The 23,316-nt window shown below is 42.4% G+C and overlaps 1 protein-coding gene across 1 annotated transcript in view; it reads right to left on the bottom strand.

Annotated features, from left to right (window-relative positions):
- Positions 1-8,658: 8,658 nt before the first annotated feature.
- LOC139170415 (cytosolic phospholipase A2 epsilon-like) overlaps positions 8,659-23,316 on the bottom strand; it is a 61,223-nt gene continuing 46,565 nt past the window's right edge. The window contains exons 16-19 of the mRNA XM_070757638.1: positions 17,217-17,408; positions 15,674-15,840; positions 11,693-11,873; positions 8,659-9,180 (exon numbers count right to left, since the gene is read on the bottom strand). Coding sequence (XP_070613739.1) covers positions 8,972-9,180; positions 11,693-11,873; positions 15,674-15,840; positions 17,217-17,408 — 749 coding nt within the window. The 3' untranslated portion in view covers positions 8,659-8,971. The remainder of the gene's footprint in view (positions 9,181-11,692; positions 11,874-15,673; positions 15,841-17,216; positions 17,409-23,316) is intronic.

Consider the following 23,316-nt stretch of genomic DNA (forward strand, 5'->3'; position numbering starts at 1 on the left):
TCTTACAGTTATGCCGGCAGCAATCACTATGAAGGTACAGTACCTTAAAACTAAACATTAGGCCCGCCCATTTGGATTGCAGAAGAGAAATAGGGATCCCAGCCCATTTTCTCCTACTTCACTAGATGGGAAAAACCTGCCAAATAATAGCTCGTTGCCTTGAGGAATGAGGTTGTGAAAGAGAATTATGTCTGTTTCTTTCTTTCTGTTCTGTATTATAGAGAAATATATGTAGGTACCTTGGAAGGATCCTTATTAACTTTAAAAAAATCCCCACTACCTGTTGCATTTATGCTTTTGGGATTAGACTTGTGGAAATCAAATTTATGATTTTTTATTATTGCTGTGAGCTGCCCAGAGTCTACAGAGAGGGGCGGCATACAAAACTAATAAATAATAATAATAATAATAATAATAATAATAATAATAATAATAATAATAATAATAATAAAATAATAATAATAATAATAATAATAAACAACTCCTCACTTCCTGATGTGTGTTTAGTTCTTAGTTCTGCATTTGTATCCCACCCCATGTATACCTCTGTGACTGAAGAGATGCTTACAGCATGAAAAGTTTTATGACTGTCAAGTGTAATTTAAGAGAAATCGTGTCTCTACTAAATCTCAATTTAAAAAAAATGGGTTGCTCCCAAACCTTGTCATGAAATGCAACCTACTTTCCTGGGAGGACATTCGATCGTGCTTCCTCATTTGCACTTGAAAGTGGAAATTAAAGCCGAGCTAGATAAGAATAACAACACTATTATTAATAAATAATGGCAAACCCTGAAAATATCATATACAAGTTCTAAAATACAAAATAAAATTGTCAACAAACTTCTTGACTATATTGCATTTACCTTTATGTAAATAGAAACATAGAAACATAGAAGATTGATGGCAGAAAAAGACCTCACGGTCCATCTAGTCTGCCCTTATACTATTTCTTGTATAGTATCTTAGGATGGATATATGTTTATCCCAGGCACGTTTAATGTTGTGGTTAGCTCTGGCCCAGCTCCTGCCCCAAGGAATGTGCAGGTGGATGTGGGGCAGACATCCACAAGCCGCAGGCCTGTTTTACTCCCACTGGAATCTGCCGATGAAACCGCCTCTGACTAAGGAAGCATGAGTGACAGGGAAGAGGGGAGTTTGGCAGACAGCCCAGGAGGAGATCAATCATCTGTATCATCCTTGGATTCGGAACAAGAATTAATGACACATCCACACATGCGTAGAGTGATGCATAGGAGACAACAACTGAAGGATTATTACAAGAGAAAATAAGGCCACCTGTGGTTGGGTGGGGCTCCAGTAATTAGGGCTGCTGCTATAAATAGCAGCGTGTGGGTTTGACCGTTGTGAAAGAATATCTGATCGCAATTCTTCAGGAATCGTGTGTTGCTGTTTTCTGGACTTTGTTGATTTTTCACGTCTTTGAAAACAAAGCAGAGCAACGTGTGTGTGTCTCACTTTGTTGGAAGAAGAAGGGGTGTTAAACTTTTCTTCACAGCTGCTAGCTAAGTACTTAATGACTGCTTAAGGGAAATTGTACAGACTACCCCGTTGTTTTGGGATGAGTGCTCTTTGCAATACAAAAAGAGTGCTTACTTTATTTTGAATTTTGTGATAAAGAACATTGTTTTGAATTTTCAGACATGTGTGTGTCTGAAATTTGTACCCTTGAATTTTCGGGAGGCTCCTACCAGAGAGTCCGGCAGAACATTTAAATTCAGTTACTGTGGATTTATTTATTTAAATGCTTTTGGTTTGATTTTTAATGTTACACATTCATTCTGTTAAACTAGGGGTGGGTTCCACTTGCCTTCAGCACTGGTTTGCATCGCGATGAAAATTCAGAAAAAAGATGGCGACAAGCACGAATCGGCACAGACGCAACCAGATCAGTGAAGCCAAAATTACACTATTGTTAGCGGGTCGCCAACACTTCGGGCAATCTGGTTTGAACCAGGAGGAACCTACCCCTGCTTTGAATCACATAACATCAGTAATGGATTGCAGCCGGTACAGCTGGGATCGGGGCTCCAGTGGTGGAAATTGAGATGCACACACATCTTCGCGCCCCCCATGCATGCACACACATGCACAGCAAGCAAAATAATAATAATAATAATAATAATAATAATAATAATAATAATAATAATTTATTATATTTGTATGCCGCCCCTCTCCGAGGACTCGGAGCGGCTCACAACAGCAAAAGACAATCTAACATTAAAAGCAATTTAAAACCCTTTTTATAAAAAACAATCACACAACCTAATGAACCATACATAAAAACCCATAGTAGCTAAGGGGTGTATCAGTTTCCCCATGCCTGGCAACATAGGTGGGTTTTTAGGAGCTTTCGAAAGCCAAGGAGGGTGGGGGCAGTCCTAATCTCTGGAGAGAGTTGATTCCAGAGGGCTGGGGTCCCCACAGAGAAGGCTCTTCCCCTGGGTCCCGCCAGACAGCATTGTTTAGTCGATGGGACCCAGAGAAGGCCAACTCTGTGGGACCTAATCGGTTGCTGGGATTCGTGCGGCAGAAGGCGGTCGCAAAGATAATTTGGTCCGATGCCATGTAGGGCTTTATAGGTCATAACCAACACTTTGAATTGTGACCGGAAACTGATTGGCAGCCAATGCAAGCCGTGGAGTGTTGACGAGACATGGGCATATCTGGGAAAGCTCATGAAAGCTCTCGCGACCGCATTTTGCACGATCTGAAGTTTCCGAACACTTTTCAAAGGTAGCCCCATGTAGAGAGGATGCTCTCGCGCATGAGATTTTGCTAATTTCCTCTGAAAATGGATGAAATCTCACGCGCAAGGGCATCCTCGCGCAAGATTTTGCTTGCTGTGCATGCGCAGAAGCCAAATCTCACGCCAATGGGTGCACGCATGCCCACCAGGTGTGCTTGCACCCATAACGATCCCAGAGGGCATACCGATAGCGGCCAGTAAGTGGAAGCCCCACCTGCATAACATGAATTGAACATGAAGGCGCCCCAACTCCTCAGAGAACAGCAGCATAAAAATCAAATCAAATAAACAAACAAACAAACAAATAATAGAACTTCAGTATGAAAAGATTAATGACTGCACAGGTAGTCCTTAACTTATGACTGATTGCTTATCAACTGTTTGAAGTCCATATGCTGCTTATGGCCTGTTTAGAAGCTACTGCAGCTCCACTGCAATAATTCACTCTTATGAGTGAATAATGCTCTAGCGTCCCTCCTCCTTCCTCCCCCTTCCCCCCCCCCCAGCAAATATCTACAAGCCTTGGACCTCTTCCCCAGAACTTTACACAGCACTGCACAGACAGGGTTAGGGAAGCAGAATGTATCACTTCATATGCTGTGCCATGTGGCCCTATCACAGACGCAGACGCCATTTCAGTGTGGCCAAAAGGGAGTGTAATTGTGCTGAAATGGAGGTTATGTGACTCAGGGACATGGAAGGTTAGAGTGGCATGCCCTCCTTCCCCAATAGGAGGTCAGGAGCTCCAGAGATCGTTAAGTGTGTGATGTATAATGGGGGAGCAGGTAGGAGGCCCAAGCTTTTCAGAGATGTTGCAGGGGGAGAAGGTCTGTGGGGAGCAAATTCAAGTCATGTGGGGAGCCTGAGGGGTGGGAAACAGAGCACAGAAGGTTTCGGGGGGATAGGGGATGTCTTGGGAAGTGCAGTGCAGGCAGGCTAGATCTGTGCTAAGCCTCCCAGGATCCTCCCACCCCTTAATGACCCACAGGGTTACCATATTTTTTCGGCCTATAAGAAGCCCGAAGACTTGGGGCAGTTCACAACAATAATAAAAACAATATTCCAGCGAAAACAAATCTAATATTAAAAAGCACATAAAACCCTATCATGTTTAAAAAAGCAAACAATATATACATACCCAAACATAAATATAGAAAAGCCTGTGGGAAAGGTGTCTCAACTCCCCCATGCCTGGCGGTATAGATGGGTCTTGAGTAGTTTACGAAAGACAAGGAGTGTGGGGGCAGTTCTAATCACTGGGGGGAGTTGATTCCAGAGGGCCAGGGCTGCCACAGAGAAGGCTCTTCCCCTGGGGCAAGAGAAGACCAACTCTGTGGGACCTTATCGGTCGCTGGGATTCGTTCGGTAGCAGACGGTTTCGGAGGTACTCTGGTCCAATGCCATGCAGGGCTTTAAAGGTCATAACCAACACTTTGAATTGTGACCAGAAAATGATCAACAGCCAATGCAAGCCACGGAGTGTTGCAGAAATGTGGGCGAATCTAGGAAGCCCCATGATGGCTCTCGCGGCTGCGTTCTGCACAATCTGAAGTTTCCGAACACTTTTCAAAGGTAGCCCCATGTAGAGAGCCTGCAGAGAGTTCCTGGGAACTGGGGGAAGGCAAAAATGCCCCCATTTTGTGAAAAACCAGGCAAACAAATGGCCTGTTTTGGCAAAACCGGGGGCATTTTTGCCATCCCCTAGCACCCAGGAGCTCTCTGCAGGCTTCCCAGGCCCTTCCCATCCCATCCAAAAACAAGTTGAAAAATGACCTATTATTCACAAAAACAGAGGTGTTTTGCCTTCTAATTACCCTATCTAGCCTGACTGGAGGAGGAATTCTGGGAATCCACCAGTTTTACAGCTGTCAAATTTGAAGATCCCTGAATTAGGGGTTAGAGGTGTAAGGCTCTTCAAACCTGGCAAGTTTAACACCTGTGGACTTCAACTCCCATTCCTGAGCTAGCATGACTCAAGGAGGAATTCTGGGAGTTGAAGTCCACAAATCTTAAAGCTGTCAAGTTTGTAGTTTGTTTGTAGTTTGTAAAAAGTGTACATGGTTGTAAAAAGTATTCTGCTACACTGGTGTTTCATTAAATAACATATTACTTGCACCATTTGGTTCAGAATACTTTTTTCTTTTTTCCTCTTCTAAAATCTAGATGCGTCTTATACTCCAAAAATATAGTATTTAATGTCTAGATCAGGGAGACCAGGAGGTGAATTCTGGTAATGGGCAGTCTCCATTGAGGACTACCTGTAGTATTCCAGCTGCAAAATAATAAACTATGAAATGATAGTAACTATACTATTGAAGTCATCTAACAGCTGACCTGGGATAATGAAATCAACCACACGGAAGCTACACTATAGAAAGACAATTCATTTCTAAACAAAACTGCTGATCTATCTAGCTTATCTTCCATTTGGTCACATGCAAAAGCAGAATGACATGAGATGAACTGTGAAAGGGGGAAATGCAGAGCTTTGCAGAACAAAGTAAAGCCAATAACCTGTTTTGTGACTAAAAGTTTGTCACTGCCCAGATGAAAAACAGGTTTGATGATATGAGTAATTTTTAAATGCTTCTTCACAGCATCCATGGAAAAGCCATAGCGTCAATCATTTCTCGGTGTTGGCAACATGCGAATTCCTTAAAAGATAAAATAAATAGTAACAACATTATGGTGGTATCTTCAAGGGGGGGGGGTCAAAATAGGCAAGATGGTTAACACGGTGTTTTTCTGTTTTTCACAATGTCATACATGTCTATTGGAAGTTCTGTGTTAGCAGAAACTTCAGAAGAGAAGGATTTAGGGGTAGTGATTTCTGACAGTCTCAAAATGGGGGAACAGTGCAGTCAGGCGGTAGGGAAAGCAAGTAGAATGCTTGGCTGCATAGCTAGAGGTATAGCAAGCAGGAAGAGGGAGATTGTGATCCCGCTGTATAGAGTGCTGGTGAGACCACATTTGGAATACTGTGTTCAGTTCTGGAGACATCACCTACAAAAAGATATTGACAAAATTGAATGGGTCCAAAGGCGGGCTACAAGAATGGTGGAAGGTCTTAAGCATAAAACCCATCAGGAAAGACTTCATGAACTCAATCTGTATAGTCTGGATGACAGAAGGGAAAGGGGGAACATGATCAAAATATTTAAATATGTTAAAGGGTTAACTAAGGTTCAGAAAGGAAGTGTTTTTAATAGGAAAGTGAACACAAGAACAAGGGGGCACAATCTGAGGTTAGTTGAGGGAAAGATCAGAAGCAACGTGAGAAAATATTATTTTACTGAAAGGGTAGTATTTGCTTGGAACAACCTTCCAGTAGACGTGGTTGGTAAATCCAGAGTAACTGAATTTAAACATATATTCACCCTAAGATAAAATAAAGGAAATAGTACAAGGGCAGACTAGATGGACCATGAGGTCTTTTTCTGCCGTCAATCTCCCATGTTTCTATTTTTCTATGTGTACAAATTGGGGGACCTTGGACTGAGGCATGTGTCTAAAATCTTGCCTGTTTTGAAGCTTCTCAGTTGGTGCCCCTGGTTGTATTGATGGCCACAATGGGAATATGGGGAGTGGGTGGGAATATGTCTGGAATTACTTATAATGGTTATGTTCTATTACCCAAGTTAGAAGTAATATGGTGTTTTCTGAGCTTGGTTGCTTTTTTGCAGACATTTCATTACCCAGGCTAAGTAACATCATCATGCTAGTACTTTACTAGGACAAGCACTGATGATGTTACATTTGTGTAATAACAAGAGAAAACAAACAAACTAAGAGAGAACCAGCTACAAATATTCACCTTCATTTGTAGAAGTAATATGCCTATGAATAATAGATATTAAGAAATAACAGTAGAAGTGGACAATTTTCCTCCAGCCTTATACAAATGTTTCCTAGAAGCCTTGACTGACCATTCTGCAAGGTATTGGATTCGATAAAACAGTTTTTTAAAAAAATAGGATTACCATATTTGCACTCACAAACAATGATTTATGTTTCCTTCCTGTCGTATATAATTCTCCAACTTCATATTGCAACACTGGACTAAGTTGTGAAAGATTGAAATGATTTCAACCCACGTGAAAACAATTTATCAAAGGGAGAGGTTTGAGATACTATACAAGATTCAAAGTATGTAAATTAATTACTGCTTACAGTGTTTCCCATTTTAACCGGAAGTTAATTTTACAAACTAAAACTTTTAAAAAATGAAGATGTGTGTTTAGTCACAGTAATTGGAGCGCCAACTTTTATAGACCATGCTACCCTGTTTCCCCAAAAATAAGTCACCCCCGAAAGTAAGACATAGGAGAGGTTTCATAGAATTGCCTAATATAAGGCATCCACTGAAAGTAAGACATAGGAGACCTTTTGTTAATCAACATTCCTGAACAGAACATATATAACACTGCTGTCCATAGATTGCATTCCCAAATCAATTAGTTTTAAAACACATCCAATATGCATCCAACATACGGCTGTATGTTTGGATGCATTTTTGCTGCAGCAGGATACAGGATACAATTAATTGAAAAAAAAATAAGACATCCCCTGAAAGTAAGACATAGCACATCTTTGGGAGCAAAAATTAATATAAGACGCTGCTTTATTTTCGGGGAAACACAGTAGAAATGGATAAATACAATAAAGTAACAGCAAATGATGTATTTCAATTTATTCTGTCTATTAAGGCAAATTCCTGTGAAATTACCTGTGCTATACAAAGATAACATCTCAGAATTATCCACCCTATTTTCATTCAAGAAAGCAGTGGGTGGAAGAAAAAAGAACAGGAACCAAATGGTGACTTTTCTCCTTGAAAACTTAAACAATTCAATTATCACATCTAATGTGGCTTCTCCCTATGTTGTCCCCACCCAACAAACAAATATTAAATATTATTTTTTCCTTGGAAATGTGTTGATGGTCTAGCACACTTCAGCAAACTGAGTTTGGAGGTAATTTAATGTCATTGAAGGACAATATTAACAAAAGCTATTTTTCAGACAAGACCAAAAAAGCCAACTAGCCCAAATTAGTCCCACCCCACTGTAGGATTTTCCCTTGTATCTTTTATCTAATTCTCACAATTTAAATTCATTTCACATTTCCAGAAAGATGCTTTCCTCCCCCGAATCTTTTCTTCTTTCATAATACCTTAATTATCCATCCCAATATTTCAGATTAAATGAGGTTGCTTTTCTTCTTCTTTGTCAAGAACTGGCAGTTCTTGCTCCTCTTGCCATGCAAGTTTTAAAGTTTATTTTTTATATTGATATAATATTGGAGTATTTTAATCCCCCAACCTCTTTTGCTGATGTTAATTAGATGACGCTAAACACTTCGGAGGCCCAAGGGACCAGTTCCTGCTTAAATAATGGCATCCAGTTGCAACTTATTTTCTCTTTAGTTTATTTATTGAGAACCAAGGAAAAAGAGTAATGCTATCTTGTTGTTTTAATCTTTCATAGATTTTTAAAAAATATTTGTAAACCGGTCAAAGAATATTGGCCCCTAGAAATACATAATATGCTTATTATATTTATTACATATTAAATTTGAGATATAATAACATGTAGTAACAGCAATAACAATCCAAATAATATCAAGAATAATAAGGGTCTAACATTTACATAAAGGAAGCAAGCATTACAATTGTGACTCATATTACTTAAGGCACATTTTGAATATTCCTGGGAAAACTTTCCAAAATTCAGATGCTACTATATAGATCAAATGGCCCAAGATCTACTAATATAATGTCATAACCAATATATATTATGATTGTTAAATCACATGACCGAGCTCATGGTTGCTTAGCGGGAGTTCGACCTCCTCGTCGCCACTGTTAAATCACTGCACCGGAGACTTCTGTTTGTTCAAAACATATTTTATTTCTAAATATAACAGCCAACTGTTCCTCTCAATAGCAACTCCCAACAAGGGCAATGGCTAACGCGTTGCCCTATTTATACCTTTACTTTCGCGCGGGCTTTTTTTACTGACAACCATTTGTTTTTGGCGGCAACCTGAATTTAGCCGCGTCTTAACCAATCAGCTATTTTCTATATTTCTTTAAATGAACACAACAATGATCTTTATGTTTAGTAAACTGACATAATCATTAATAATAAATTAATCCACAGAAATTGCAACAGCAGTCTTCCAGTCATATTTGAAAAGCTGTCTATTTCATCTGAGGCTTTTTTCTCTCTATTGCTCTTTGTAAAGCTTGAAGGATTAAGTTTTTGTTATTCTGAATGTTGTAACTAGTTAGCTCTATTAACTTATCAAAATTCTCCTCAGAGTATTGAAAGTGTTGTATTCCATATGGAGAAAGAGGACTAGTTACATCAACTTCCCCTTGCTTCAGTTCAGTGGGACCACGTTTCATACCTGCAAAACACCATTTACCATTAAATGTATTAAATCTGCACAACAAAGTTGGTATCTTTTTATTAGTGCAGCTATCCCTATTACAGAAGCAAGTCAATATATTATGGTTGTTTATCACAAGATCTGATCTAAATCTTTTACTGCTGGATTACATCAGGAATAGGGAATGTGTGGCTTTCTGAATTACAGCTTCCACCATATTTCAACATTATCCATACTTGCATAATTTTTTTTTAAAACCAAATCACAAAATACACACACTCATCAATTCCAAGCAGGCTTAAATCTGTTTGTTTGTTTAGATTTTTATGCCACCCTTCTCAATCGACTCAGGGCAGTTTACAACAGAATAAATACGAATGCAAAACATGTAAGAAATCTAATATTAAAAATCTAAAAATTCTAAAATCCCATTTTTCTTAAAAACACAATCATCCACATTCATCCAACTGGATCTAGCCATTTGTGACATTGGCTGGAGTTAGTTCTTAACATTCACAGCCCCCTATGCTTGCTGGCAAAGATGGGTCTTCAGGGCCTTGCGAAAGGCCAGGCGGGTGGGGGCAGTATGAATCTCTGGAGGGAGTTGGTTCCAAAGGGGCAGAGCCACCACAGAGAAGGCTCTTCCCCACCAGATGACATTGCCTGGCTGACGGGACCTGGAGAAGGCTGACCCTGCGGGACCTGACTGGTCTCTGGGATACATGGAGCAGAAAATGGTCCCTTAGGTAATCTGGTCCTAAGGCATGTAGAGCTTAATAGGTCATAACCAACACTTTATATCCATTATATTAGAATGGCAGGAGTGTTGAGGCTTCTGCTGAGACATTCAGCAAAGCATATATTTCCCTAAGTTCAGTTTTTGCATCATCAGAGTGCTATTCCATCCAACAAACAAACAGGAACTTCCATTCTTGCTAACTTCCTGTTTGTCGTGGGATGGAGTAGCATTGTAATGATGCAAAGACTGAAGACTAAAACAGGTCAGAATGAATGTTGGAGAGGAAGGAAAGACATGCACTTCAAAGGCATGATAATGCCAATACAGTGATCCCTCGATTTTTGCGGGTTCAAATTTCGCAAAACGGCTATACCGCGGTTTTTCAAAAAATATTAACTAAAAAATAATCCGCGGTTTTTTTCTATACCACGGTTTTTCTCACCCGATAACGTCATACGTCATCACCAAGAGTCACTTCTCTCTCTCTTTCTCTCTCTTTCCTGTCATTCTCTGCTTCAATCACTTTCTCATTTCTCTTTTTTTCTCTCCTTTTTTCTATCATTTCTCTCTCTCTCTCTACCTTCCACTCTCCCCCCTCTTGCTCTCTCTCTTTCTTTCTCACTCTCTCTCTCACTCTCTCCTTTCTATCTCGCTCTGTCTGTTGCTCTCTCTCTGTGAGAACGCCTGCCCCGCCTATCCTGCAGCCCCCTCACTGACAGCTGGGACGAAAGCGCTCTCAGCTAAGGGACTGCAAGAGGGGCGGGGCGGGCATTCTCAAAGTGCTCAGAGTGGCTAGCGGCCAAATGAAGAGGACGAGAAGCCGTAGCCGCCAGCACTGCTGCAGGAAGACCTGTGCCCCAAGAAAGCTGGTGAGAGGGGCAGATCAGGCGGGCGGGCGGTAGTGGCGAGGGGGGCGGAGGCGCTGGGGGGGCAGGGGCAGCCGACATTCAAAACAATCTTTGCCGGCCTCTGCACTTTCGTCGCTCCCCGCCCCCAACTTCAAGCCCGGCTCCTTGAACGGCCTTGGAAAAGGTTGCGCGGGGGTAGTTTTTGGCTGTCCATAGCAAAAAATGGTGTTTTTACTTCCGCATCTCTACTTCGCGGAAATTCGACTTTCGCAGGCAGTCTGGGAACGCAACCCCCGTGAAAATCGAGGGATCACTGTAATATCAGATTTGTTTAACATAAGAAACTTACTTTGCAGGGGGAAGGTGTAGCAGCCTTTAGAATGTTGTGCTAGGGAATTGCATTCAAGAAGTAGAAAAAGCAAAAGAAAGATATGGGGCAAATCTTTAATTTAATTTAATTAACAATCTTCCTCCACTGTCGTTTTAAGCAGTACAATTTGGGGACAAATTTACCAAGACTCCTTTGGATCAACCCCAGAATTGTAAGCCCATATATGTCTGTGGAATTTTGGACTATACACCACTGACTTAATATAATTGAAACAGTTTAATATCTTCTTGACAACTCCAACGTTGTCCAACTGACAAGAAGCTTCTTGAATGAGAAGCAAAACATCTTCAGGGATAAAACAAAGTCCAGTTGCCATTTGAAAAGCACCTTTGGGACAACTAACAAGATTTCTTCTTCAAATAAAGAGTTATCTAAACTTAGAAAATGAAGGGTAACTTAGCAGTAGGATTTGAGTAATGGTGATAGCCTTGTGTAAACTTCCAAATTTACTGATTTATAATAGCACAAATGTAGTAGAGGGTTTAGTTCACCAAATGTGATTATTCACCTGTGAAAAAATTATTGAGTGTGTTAAAGAAACAAGGAACTTACCTGGTGCTTTGTATTTCTTGAAGGTATCATTTATTAGTGGGAAAAAAATCACAATAGGTGCTTTGGAATCTGTAGCATCTTCAAAAACATAACACTCCTTCAGATTCTTTTCTCTACTGAGGTCTATTTTGGGGAATGGGATCCCTTGCTTTGCAAAATATCTGGAGGCTTCATCTAAAGGCTAGAATATCACATGATAAAGCAAATAATAACATTCATAAGAATAATAATTTGCATGTCAGGGGTCCAGAACTAAATCAGAGTCCAAGGCAAATTATTCCTCAAACTTGCAATTTATTAGCAGAGCCACATTGGCACATCTGGGAGAAAGCCAAATCTGAACTCCCAGGGTTTCTCCACCCAGTTGAAAGTTCAAGCTCTTTAACACACACTCAAAATCCATCACGTTGAGCATTCTTCAACTGCCAACCTGGCAGAATCCACCCATCTCCTCCCGTGCAGGTGCAGGAGTGCGAAGACAAAGAATGACCTTGACTATCTAGAAATAATTTGTTATGGCTACATACAGACAGCCCTCATGTAATTCCCCCTCCCAAATTCCCACCATAAAGAATACATATAAAAATAGTATAAAGTGTGGCAGGCTAAAGACCCCAACTAAAATGACTTTGTCCTGACATTGCGATAGTGATAGTCAGATTTCTTTCTTGATTGATGCAGCTTATTTCTTGATCTTTTATCCCAATTCATTTCTACCTAGGAAATCAAGGTAAGGCATATAAGATGACTAGGTTGAGCCCAAAGGAGGGATCAAGCACATCATCAGTGTAGAGGCCCTTTGTGCCCACAAGAGATCTAGGTCCAGCCATAATTAAATTCCGTTGACTCTTAGCTACCACCAATTTAGATGTACCACTGTTAGTAGTACAGATTCTTGTCTAGAGATAGCATGGAATAATCTTGTATTCATTTGAATCACCCTGGTTCCTGATTTCTTAAACCTGCCAGAAGACTTTATAGGGATCTATTAGATAAGGATAATCTCCCTTGGCACACAATTCAACTTATGTGTGCACAAAGAATGTGTCTGGGTAAATGAACATTGTTCGACTGAGCCTGTATAATGGTATATGGGAATGGCCTTGGGAGATGTGGTAAGAAGACACAACCGAGGGAACAGTTGCATAAAAGGCAGCTTATCAGTCTACAGCACGAATGTGGGCAGAGCAAGTGGCTCAGAAGAGATCCTCCTGGTTTTGAGGCTGGACAGGGAATGGGGAAAAGAAGTATTTTCAGACTCGCAAGATTGATGTTAGCTTTACGAGATAGATCAGTCAAAATATAAGACCAGATGAGTTAATTCTACTTTAAGGGAAGCTAATTCTGTTATTGGAATTATTATTATTATTATTATTATTATTATTATTATTATTATTATTATTAATTAGATTTGTATGCCGCCCCTCTCCGTAGACTTGGAATCATGTTTGTGTCTTGTCTATATTATTCCTACAAACATAGAAACATAGATTGACAGCAGCAAAAGACCTCATGGTCCATCTAATCCAGTGTTTCCCAACCTTGGCAACTTGAAGATATTTGGACTTCAACTCCCAGAATTCCCCAGCCAGCATTCTCCAAATATCTCCAAATACAGTGGTACCTCATGATACGAACCCCTCGCCATACGAACAACCCGAGATACGAACCCGGGGTTCGGATATTTTTTGCCTCTTCTTACGAACGTTTTCCATCTTACAAACCTGCCCCCGCCGCCCAGCTGTCACTTTTTGAAACAGCCGGGGGGCTTCCCAGCGTTCTCCTGAACCTGAACACCAAACCCGAACTTCCGGGTTCGGCGTTCGGGAGGCCGCCGAGAAGCCCCCCGGCTGTTTCAAAAGGTGACAGCCGGGTGGCGGGGCTTCTCGGCGGCCACCCAAACCTGAACTTTTGCCGAACTTCCGGGTTCGGCATTGGGAGAACGCTGAGAAGCGCCCGGCTGTTTCAATTGAAACAGCTGGGTGGCGGCGGTTTTTTGCTCTTTTTTTTCGTTGCACGCATGAATTCATTTTTCATTGTTTCCTATGGGGAAAAATGTTTCGCCTTATGAACTTTTCACCTTACGAACCTCCCCCGGGAACCAATTAGGTTCGTAAGACGAGGTATTACTGTATCTTCAAGTTGCCAAGGTTGGGAAACACCAATCTAATCTACCCTTATACTATTTCCTTTATTTTATTTTAGGATGGGATGTTTATCCCAGGCATGTTTAAATTCAGTTACTGTGGATCTACCAATCACATCTGCTTTAGGTTTGTTCCAAGCATCTGCTACTCTTTCAGTAAAATACCATTAAAGCCTATGAGGATCTTCTGTGAAAATAATCTGTGTCTTGATTTAGACTGGATTGTGAATTTGGTCCTTTCAATGATTAAATTGCTTTGTGTAGATCACCTAATTAATGCACAGGAGAACTTCATTGGCCCCTTTAGGCAAAAATGGAAGAATGTTCATTTGCTTGGGATACTTAGGTTGAATATTTAACCCAGAAGTAGACTATTGTTCCTGAATAACCTGAATTTTGTAATCAGAACTGATCAGTGCATAGATGGATTCTCAGGGTTTCTTGCATTTAAGATATACTTAAGTATAGGGTGGCACTGGAACAGCTTCCTACAATTTCCCAACTTTCTGTGCTCCATAACTTAGCTTTGTGCTCTTCAAGCATAAAAGCATCCTAAGAGACTTTGGTATCTTTACTGGGTTTTACAATGCCTCATGCTTTGCTCATTTCATGATGACCAGCAATAAAAACCTGTATATTTGGAACTTGCACTACACACTAGGATTAGCATCTAAGCTAATGACTTCAACAGTGAATACCCCTGCTAATTTTTAGCTCTGGGCTGTTAATCACTTTACTAAAATCTTTGGCCAAACAAATTGCAGAGAGAAGACACTGATATGGAGGTAATAGCAAATAATTTTATGTCCGTACTTTTCTTTGTTAAAGGGTTAAAAGTAATAGTAAGAAATGTACATGAAATTCAATTTAAAATCTGTATTAGTTAATAACTTTTTAAATACATATAAGAAATTTGACTAACTAGTCTTCTCCAGATGTCAAATGTAAAGGAAGCAGCATTGGATGGATTATGAATACTGAATTTAAAAAATTAATCATTTAATGTATTTCGAGATTGATGGTATGCTATTTTGCATATGTGATTGAAGTGAAAAAGAAAAAAATATTTGCCAATTTTCTATCTAGTTTTGTGGCCTCCACAAATAATCTCCAGGAATTTTAAAGTGGTTTTCTTATTGCCAGTACTACAATAACAGTTTAATATGAATTAAAATTCAATTGTATGTTTATCCGTGGCGGAATGATACCATCCTTTTAAGCCCATTTAATGCTAGCATTCTCAGATGAAGCAAAAGCACGTACTATTATATATGGACAGGCACATGACCACTCAGTATTCAGATTAACTTATTAACAGAATTGTAAGGGCCATCTAGTGCAACTCTCTGCCCAAGCAGACCCTATACCAGTGATGGCGAACCTATGGCACAGGTGCCACAGGTGGCCCGCGGAGCCATATCTGCTGGCACATGAGCTGTTGCCCTAGCTCAGCTCCAACATGCATGTGTATGCTGGCCAGCTGATTTTTGTCTCTCACAGAGGCTCTGGGAGGGTATTTTTGGCTTTCAGAGAGTCTGCAGGGGAATGGGAGAGGACATTTTTACCTCCCCCAGCTCCAGGGAAGCTTTTGGAGCCTGGGGAAGGCAAAACACGATCCTACTGGGCCCACCAGAAGTTGGGAAACAAGCCATTTCCGGCCTCCAGAGAGGCAGGGGAAGCTGTTTCCCCAGGCATTGATTTATGGGTATGCACGCCCACCTCTTGTGGCACCCGAGGAAAAAAGGTTCGCCATCACTGCCCTGTAACATTCTTTTTTGTAGTGTAAGACACAAACTAATTACACAAAAACAACACTTAATTGTAAGTCAACTCACTGTTGTTTGTGAGCCTGTAGAATAATTCAAATGTATAATGACATCCACTTTTCTCTCTGGTCTCATCAGTGGTGCATAGCTGGTGTCTATGAAAGCAGCTGTATCTACAAGGTTCAGATATTCCAATGATGTCATCAACTGGTTAGGAAAAGAATCCAGTGTAATATCTGAAAGGCAAACATTTTCAATAGCATAGCATAGCATAGCATAGCATAGAATAGAATAGATTGATCAGTATTTCCATAATATTGAGAGGTTGTCAGCACAAAAAGCAAATATGTCTCAGGAGTTCAGATTTAAACCATATTGATCTTTGTAATAATATATTTGTAGCAGCATATACAAAGGATCTTTGTAATAGTATATCCAAAGGACACCTCCATCTGTCTGTCCATTACTCTGGGGGTGGGTGGGACCTTTGACCCCCTCAGAGAGGGTCCGCAATTTGGCCGTCCTCCTCAATCAACAGCTGACTTTGGAACATCATTTTGCGGCTGTGGCGAGGGGGCATTTGCCCAGATCCGCCTAGCGTTGAGGCCCTATTTGGACAGGGAGTCTCTGCTCACTGTCACTTATGCCCTTATCACCTTGAGGTTCAACTACTGCAATGCTCTCTACATGGGGCTACCTTTGTTGTTGTTGCCGTTTGATTGATTGACTGTGTGCCTGTTTTTTATATACATTGGGATTGTTTTATGAATTTTTTAATTTAAAATTGTAATTAGATTGGTGGGAATTGGATTTGTTACTATGTACTGTTTTTATTATTGTTGTGAGCCACCCCGAGTTTGCGGAGAGGGGCGGCATATAAATCCAATAAATCTAATCTAATCTAATCTAACCTTTGAAGAGTTTTTGGAAACTGCAGATCATGCAAAATGCAGCTGCGCAAACGGTCATGAGCCTTTCCAGATGTGCCCATGTTTCTCCAGCACTCTGTGGACTGCATTGGTTGCCATTGGACCTATAAAGCCCTACATGACAGATTTCTTGCAGGACCGCCTCCTGCCGCATGAGACCTAACGACCGGTGAGGTCCCACAGAGTTGGCCTTCTCCAGGTCCCGTCAACTAGACATTGATGGCCTAGAGGAAGAGCCTTCTCTGTGGGGGCTCTGGCCCCCTGGAGTCAGCTGCCCCCCAGAGAATCGCATTGCCTCCAATAGATTATAATAAAGGGAAATATAATAAAGTTAATTCCCTGTAGTATCCAGTAAATGTGAAAAGAATATTTCATTAAATTAGTCTCAAAATCACATCCCAATAATACAGCTGAGCCAGATTCTGAACTCATGAAACTCTTTCTTATTTTGGATCTTGAGTTTTAGTGGCTAAACTCACATAGTGTGCAAAAGCTATTAATATATTTTGTTTGATTTGGGGAATCATAGTTTATTTGACAATTTCTATTTTCAAGGGAGAGATATGTCCAATTTTAGACATCTTACTAACTATATATTAACATTAAGTCATGCATTTTATTAAAATCAGGTCATCATCTTAATGAGCATACTGATACAATTTTTTTAAGCACTTACTAAATACCTTTCCATATATTAAAATTTTTATTCTCTAGATATCCATTGTTTAATTGGAATCCATTTAAGAAATTGTAGACCTCCGATGTTGATACACGCTCTGTTATGACTTCATGAAGAAACTTCAAAATCTTAGGCGTAGGCATGACCAGGTAAGTATTCACTGCTTCTGCTACTGGTGGCAGAGGTGGTTTTTCTTCTGAAGAACAGAAGATACGTAAGTTAATTTAACACAGCAGGTACTAAGAGACTGATTAATGCATATTGCAAGATTTTTCTCATTGATTATCACTTCAGAGCAGTGAAGTTCCACCAAAATTTTTACTACCACACTGTGGGTGTGTTTCATGAAGGATGCCCTGCATTTTCTTTCAACTTTCAGGGCAAATTGGGTGCTCTGGGATAGAGCTCCATTTCTGCTACCCCACTGCATTCACCCCTGTTATGTCCCGAGGACAGCTGGGAAATATGGGCCATCCCTTTTATTATTATTATTATTATTATTATTATTATTATTATTATTATTATTATTATTTATTAGATTTGTATGCCTTGTCCTAGGCGGGAAAATACAGAGCCAGGATTGGCTGGCTCAGCCTGGCAGCGGGAGATATAAATAGCTGCCAGGCGCGACCATGTTGTTGTTGTTGTTGTTGTTGTTGTTGTTGTTGTTGTTGCCAGATTATTACTGCAAGTTGCTGTTACTCCTTCTCAATAAACCAAGTGTTGCCAGTTTCCCGTGTCTGCCAGTCTTTCACTGAGCCGATTTGACACAGCCCCATCCAGGCAGCAGCCCACCCCTGTTTCAGAGTACAGTATACCAAAAGCCAAGCCCTATCAAAAATTTATTATATGCATTACTATCAGTGGTGGGAAAAATTAAAAAAAAATTATGGTTCTGTGGGCATGGTTTAGTGAGCATGGCAAGGGAAGGATACCGTAAAATATCCCTTTCCTCCCAATCAGCTGGGACTCGAGAGTGAGAGAATAGATGAGGGTGGGGCCCGTCAGGGGTGGTTCTCCGAACTACTGAAAATTTCTTCTGACTGGTTCTCCAGAACTGGTCAGAACTTGCTGAAACGCACCTCTGATTACTTTATGTTTAAAATGTTTAAATTGGTTTTTCTTCTAAACACTCTTGTTACTTGACCTTTGAACATTCCTTAATACAGTAGCATTTTCTGTGGAAAAAATAAGAGTAAAAAATATTGTAATTTGTCTGTGGCGCTCCCTTTTCCTGGCAGTGGGGTGGGGGAAAGAGACAGAGATTGTATGCCTGTGTGTGTGTGTGTGTGTGTGTGTGTGTGTGCATGCGCGCACGCACCCGTGTATACAAGATCATATGCTGCAACATCCTGCCTGTCAACAACTACTTCAGCTTCAACCGCAATAACACAAGAGCACGCAACAGGTTCAAACTTAATATCAACCGCTCCAAACTTGACTGTAAAAAATATGACTTTAGCAATCGAGTTGTTGAAGCGTGGAACTCATTACCAGACTCCGTGGTGTCAACCCCCAACCCCCAACATTTTTCCCTTAAACTTTCCACAGTTGACTTCTCTAGATTCCTCAGAGGTCAGTAAGGGGTGAGCATAAGTGCACTAGTGTGCCTTCCGTCCCCTGTCCAATTGTCTCTCCTATATTTTATATATCTTCTCTCCCATCCATATATCCTTCCTCTACTCTTCATTGATGTATTCTATTCTCATATCTCTTCTTCTATCCCTTCCCTGATATTTACTACTACACGTTTTTATTCTCCTTAACTTTCAATTTGTATTGGACGAAATAAATAAATAAAATAAATAAATAAATAAAATTTGCAAACATAGAAGCATACATACAGTCATACATATAAATAAATGCAACACGGATATTTTTTATATGCTCATTAATATAGAATTAATATAGTAGGTAGGCTAGTATCTGACTATATGTGGAATAAAATTCATGCACATTCACGCACATGCAGCTGCCTAAGTGGCTGATAAATGAAGCTTTTTTGGGTGTAATTAGGCATGATACAGAGCTGGCTATTTGACATTTAAGCTTCATCCTTGTCATAATTATATTGATTATCATAATCATAATCACAATCACAATCACAATCACAATCATAATCATAATCATAATCATAATCATAATCATAATCATATAAAAAATAACAGCAGCAGCAGCAGCAGCAACAACAACAACAACAACAACAACAACAACAGATTTGGAAGGGACCTTGGAGGTCTTCTAGTCCAACTCCCTGCTTGGGCAGGAAACACTACACTACTTCAGACAGATAGTTATCCAACATCTTCTTAAAAACCTCCAGTGTTGCGGCATTCACAACTTCTGGAAGCAACCTGTTCCACTAATTAATTGTTCTGACTGTCAGGAAAGTTCTCCTTAGTTATTTCTCTTTGTTTAGTTTCCACCCATTGCTTCTTGTTCTACCTTCAGGTGCTTTGGAGAATAGCTTGATTCCTTCTTCTTTGTGGCAACCACTGAGATATTGGAACACTGCTATCATGTCTCCCTTAGTCCTTCTCTTCATTAAACTAGCCATGCCCAGTTCCTGCAACCGTTCTTCATATGTTTTAGCCTCCAGTCACCTAATCATCTTTGTTGCTCTACAGTTTTCTACAGTGTCAACATCAGTTTTGCATCTTGGCAATCAAAACTGAATGCAGTATTCCAAGTGTGGCCTTACCAAGGAAAGTACAAATTTGAGATTAGAATCTGGGCAGATGAAGATAGTGGTTACAGAATTAAATATTAATATCTAATTGCTAACTTAAATCCATTATTTTTCAAATGGGCTGAGTCTCAGATGAATTTGAGACTTCGTGGATTCAAGCAATACTGTATATAAACAACTTTCATCATATGGTATCTGTTGTGGTTCAGCCTGGGACCCCTCCGGGAATGGCTGATTTGCTGTCGGTGTCCGGCTCAGAGGCTGAGGACCAGGAGGGGCAGACTGATGAAGAAGCTGAATCCCAGGCTGAAGATGAAGGACAGCCAGAGTTCCACCAGGGGGAGCTCTCCCCAGCAAGCAGCCTGGATTCCCTGGGGGAAGATGCTAGTGACTTCATAGATATGCGACAGAGGAGAGCTAACGAGAGAAGAACGCAATTGGCCAGATATTTCCAGCATTAGGGGTCGCAGCTGGGTTTGGGTGTGGTGCTTGGGAAAGGATAAAAGGCGGCCCCACCCTTCCTGGCTTGTGGAGTTTTATCTTGGAGATTCGTGAGACCTGTTTGTGAACTTTGGTGGCTACAATCCTGGTTTGTGCCTTTACTCTTGAAACCTTGGGGGGGGGGTGCCAGCAAGAAGCTTTTGGAATTGACTGGACATCAGGACCCTGTTGTAAAGTATTGTAACCTGTCTGCTGTGAAGACAGGTTTTCCTTTGTGCTTATTTTTTCCTGCTATAAATTACTTTTGGATTTTACCAGAGTGTCTGGCTGTTTTTCAGTGGGTGTGAAGGTCTGGGAAAACCCAGACAGAACAGAATAAAACTCCACCAACCACCAGACACCTGGTGCTCATTTTGGAGGGGTGGTTTGGTTGTTTTGTTCCTTGCTCTTTGCTGCTGGTTCCTGGTTGGACATCTTTTGTTTTTCGGCTTCCTGTTCTTGCCTGTCACCATGGATGTTGCTGCAGCTGACATGCAGGCTGTCTTTGCAGAGTTGCGAGGGGACATTGCTCACTTGACCCAGACAGTCTTGTTCTTACAACGTCAAGTGGAGGTTTTGTCCCAGGCGGCCCCACCCCAGGCGGCACCTGTGGTACCACCTCCAGCACCTGTGCCCAGAAGGAAATGTTTTGTGGCGATGCCGGAAAAGTTCTGGGGGGACCGGCGGCTGTTTTCTGCGTTCCAGAGCCAGGTGCAGCTTTTTATCAACGCGCAGATGGTGCACTTTCCAGGGGATGACCACAAGGTGGCGTTTCTGTGCAGTTTATTGGCTGGCCCTGCAGCGTCGTGGGTGGCACCGTACCTGACCCGGGATGATCCGCTACTCCAGGACTACAATGCTTTTTGTGACTTGCTGCGTCACCAATTTGCGGACCCGGTGCAGGAACAAACGGCCACGCGGGCGCTGAAGCAATTACGCCAGGGTTCGCGCCCCCTGGTGGACTATATGGCTGACTTTAGGTCTCTGGCCGGGCACGTTCAGTGGAATGAGGCTGCCCTGATCGAGGCCTTTCAAGATGGACTATCCGACACGATGTTGGACGCCTTAGTGCATGAGGTGATGCCTGGCACGTTGGACGGTTTGGAGCGGCATTGCTTGGCAATAGAGGCCAGGCTGTTGGCCAGGGAAGTCCGTCGAGCGGGACGGTCCAACCCCCGTGCGTCAGGCGTCCCGCCGACACCTGTTTCGCGGCGGGGGTTGCCAACCGTAAGCACCCCGGCTCCGGTCCCTGCGCCCCGACGTTTTTCACCAGCGCTGCCTCCACGCTTGATGGATCGTGTTGCTGCCGGAGAGCCGATGGACGTAAGTTACGCCCGACCCCGACAGACCCCGGAGGAACGAGGGCGTCGGCGGGCAGCTGGGTTGTGCTTCTATTGTGGGGCCCCGGGACATTTTGCTGTTGTTTGTCCCCACAAGAGGCGGAGCACCGTGGCTGCCGTCGTTCCTGTACCCTACAGCCCTCCCGTGCTTCCCATGGCGTCTCCTGTGCAGTTACAGGAGACAACCCCTGGTGTCCCCGTTCCTGCCCTGAACTCTCCGATGGCGGGGCCTTCGTCTGGATGTCCCCCGTCGCCGGAACGATCGGGAAACGAGGGGGGCCCGGCTTGGTGGCAACACTAGGTCGGGCGGGGATCCCATTTTCGTCTGACTCCACGACTCCCGAATTCGGACCGTCTCGACATTTGACGCTTGCGGTGACCTTGCATATCGCGCAACGGACTCGGACTTACCCCGCGTTGGCCCTCGTGGATTCGGGGGCGACGACAAACTTCTTAGACGAAGCCTTTGCCCAACGTCATTCCTTGCCCCTTTGTCCTGTTACCCCGCCATTAACTGTGGAGACTATCGATGGGCGGGTTTTGTTGGCTGGTCCCATCCGTTTCCAGACCCTGCCGGTGCGGATGTGCATCGGAACTCATGAGGAGGCCCTACAGTTTTATGTTACCAAGGGGCTTCATTTTCCCCTCGTGTTGGGGTTGTCATGGCTGCGTGCACATGATCCACAGGTGGTGTGGTCTCAGAACTTGGTCACCTTCTCCAGTTTGCAGTGCGTGGACCATCACCGACATGTGTGCGCAGCCCAAGGCCCAGTAGTTCCCGCGATTCAATTACCCCGTTGCCTCGAGGAATTCGCCGATGTGTTCAACGAAAAGGAGGCGGATCGGCTACCACCACATCGGACGTATGACTGTGCCATTGACCTGCTTCCTGACGCCAAGCTCCCGGCTGGTCGTTTGTATTCCATGTCCGAGCCGGAGCTTGTGGCGCTCAAGGAGTTTGTGGAAAAGAATCTGGCCAAGGGATTTATTCGGCCATCCAAGTCCCCTTTGTCTGCCCCTGTTTTGTTCGTGAAAAAGAAAACAGGCGATCTTCGCCTCTGCTGTGACTATCGCCGCCTTAACGCCATCACAGTGCGGAATAGGTACCCCTTGCCCTTGATCCCTGAACTCATGGACCGGTTGCGGACGGCAACGGTATTCACCAAAATCGATTTGCGCAGTGCGTATAATTTGATCCGGATGCGGGCCGGGGATGAGTGGAAGACAGCGTTTGGCACGCGTTACGGCCACTTTGAATATACAGTGATGCCATTTGGCCTCACCAACGCCCCGGCCGTGTTTCAACATCTGATGAACGACGTGTTCCGGGACATGTTGGACCATTTTGTGGTGATTTACCTTGATGACATTTTAGTGTATTCCCCGAACCATGCCTTGCATTTGACCCATTTGCGCCGGGTCCTGCTCCAGTTGCGGGAGCAGCAGTTGTATGCCAAGCTGGAGAAGTGCCAATTCTTCCAGACTACCGTCGAATTCCTGGGGCACATTTTATCTCCAGGTGGCATTTCCATGGACCCGAACAAAGTGGCCGCACTTCAGTCTTGGCAACCTCCACGACGGGTGAAAGACGTACA

The sequence above is a fragment of the Erythrolamprus reginae genome, chromosome 1 (assembly GCF_031021105.1).
Source record: "Erythrolamprus reginae isolate rEryReg1 chromosome 1, rEryReg1.hap1, whole genome shotgun sequence".
NCBI lineage: Eukaryota > Metazoa > Chordata > Lepidosauria > Squamata > Dipsadidae > Erythrolamprus > Erythrolamprus reginae.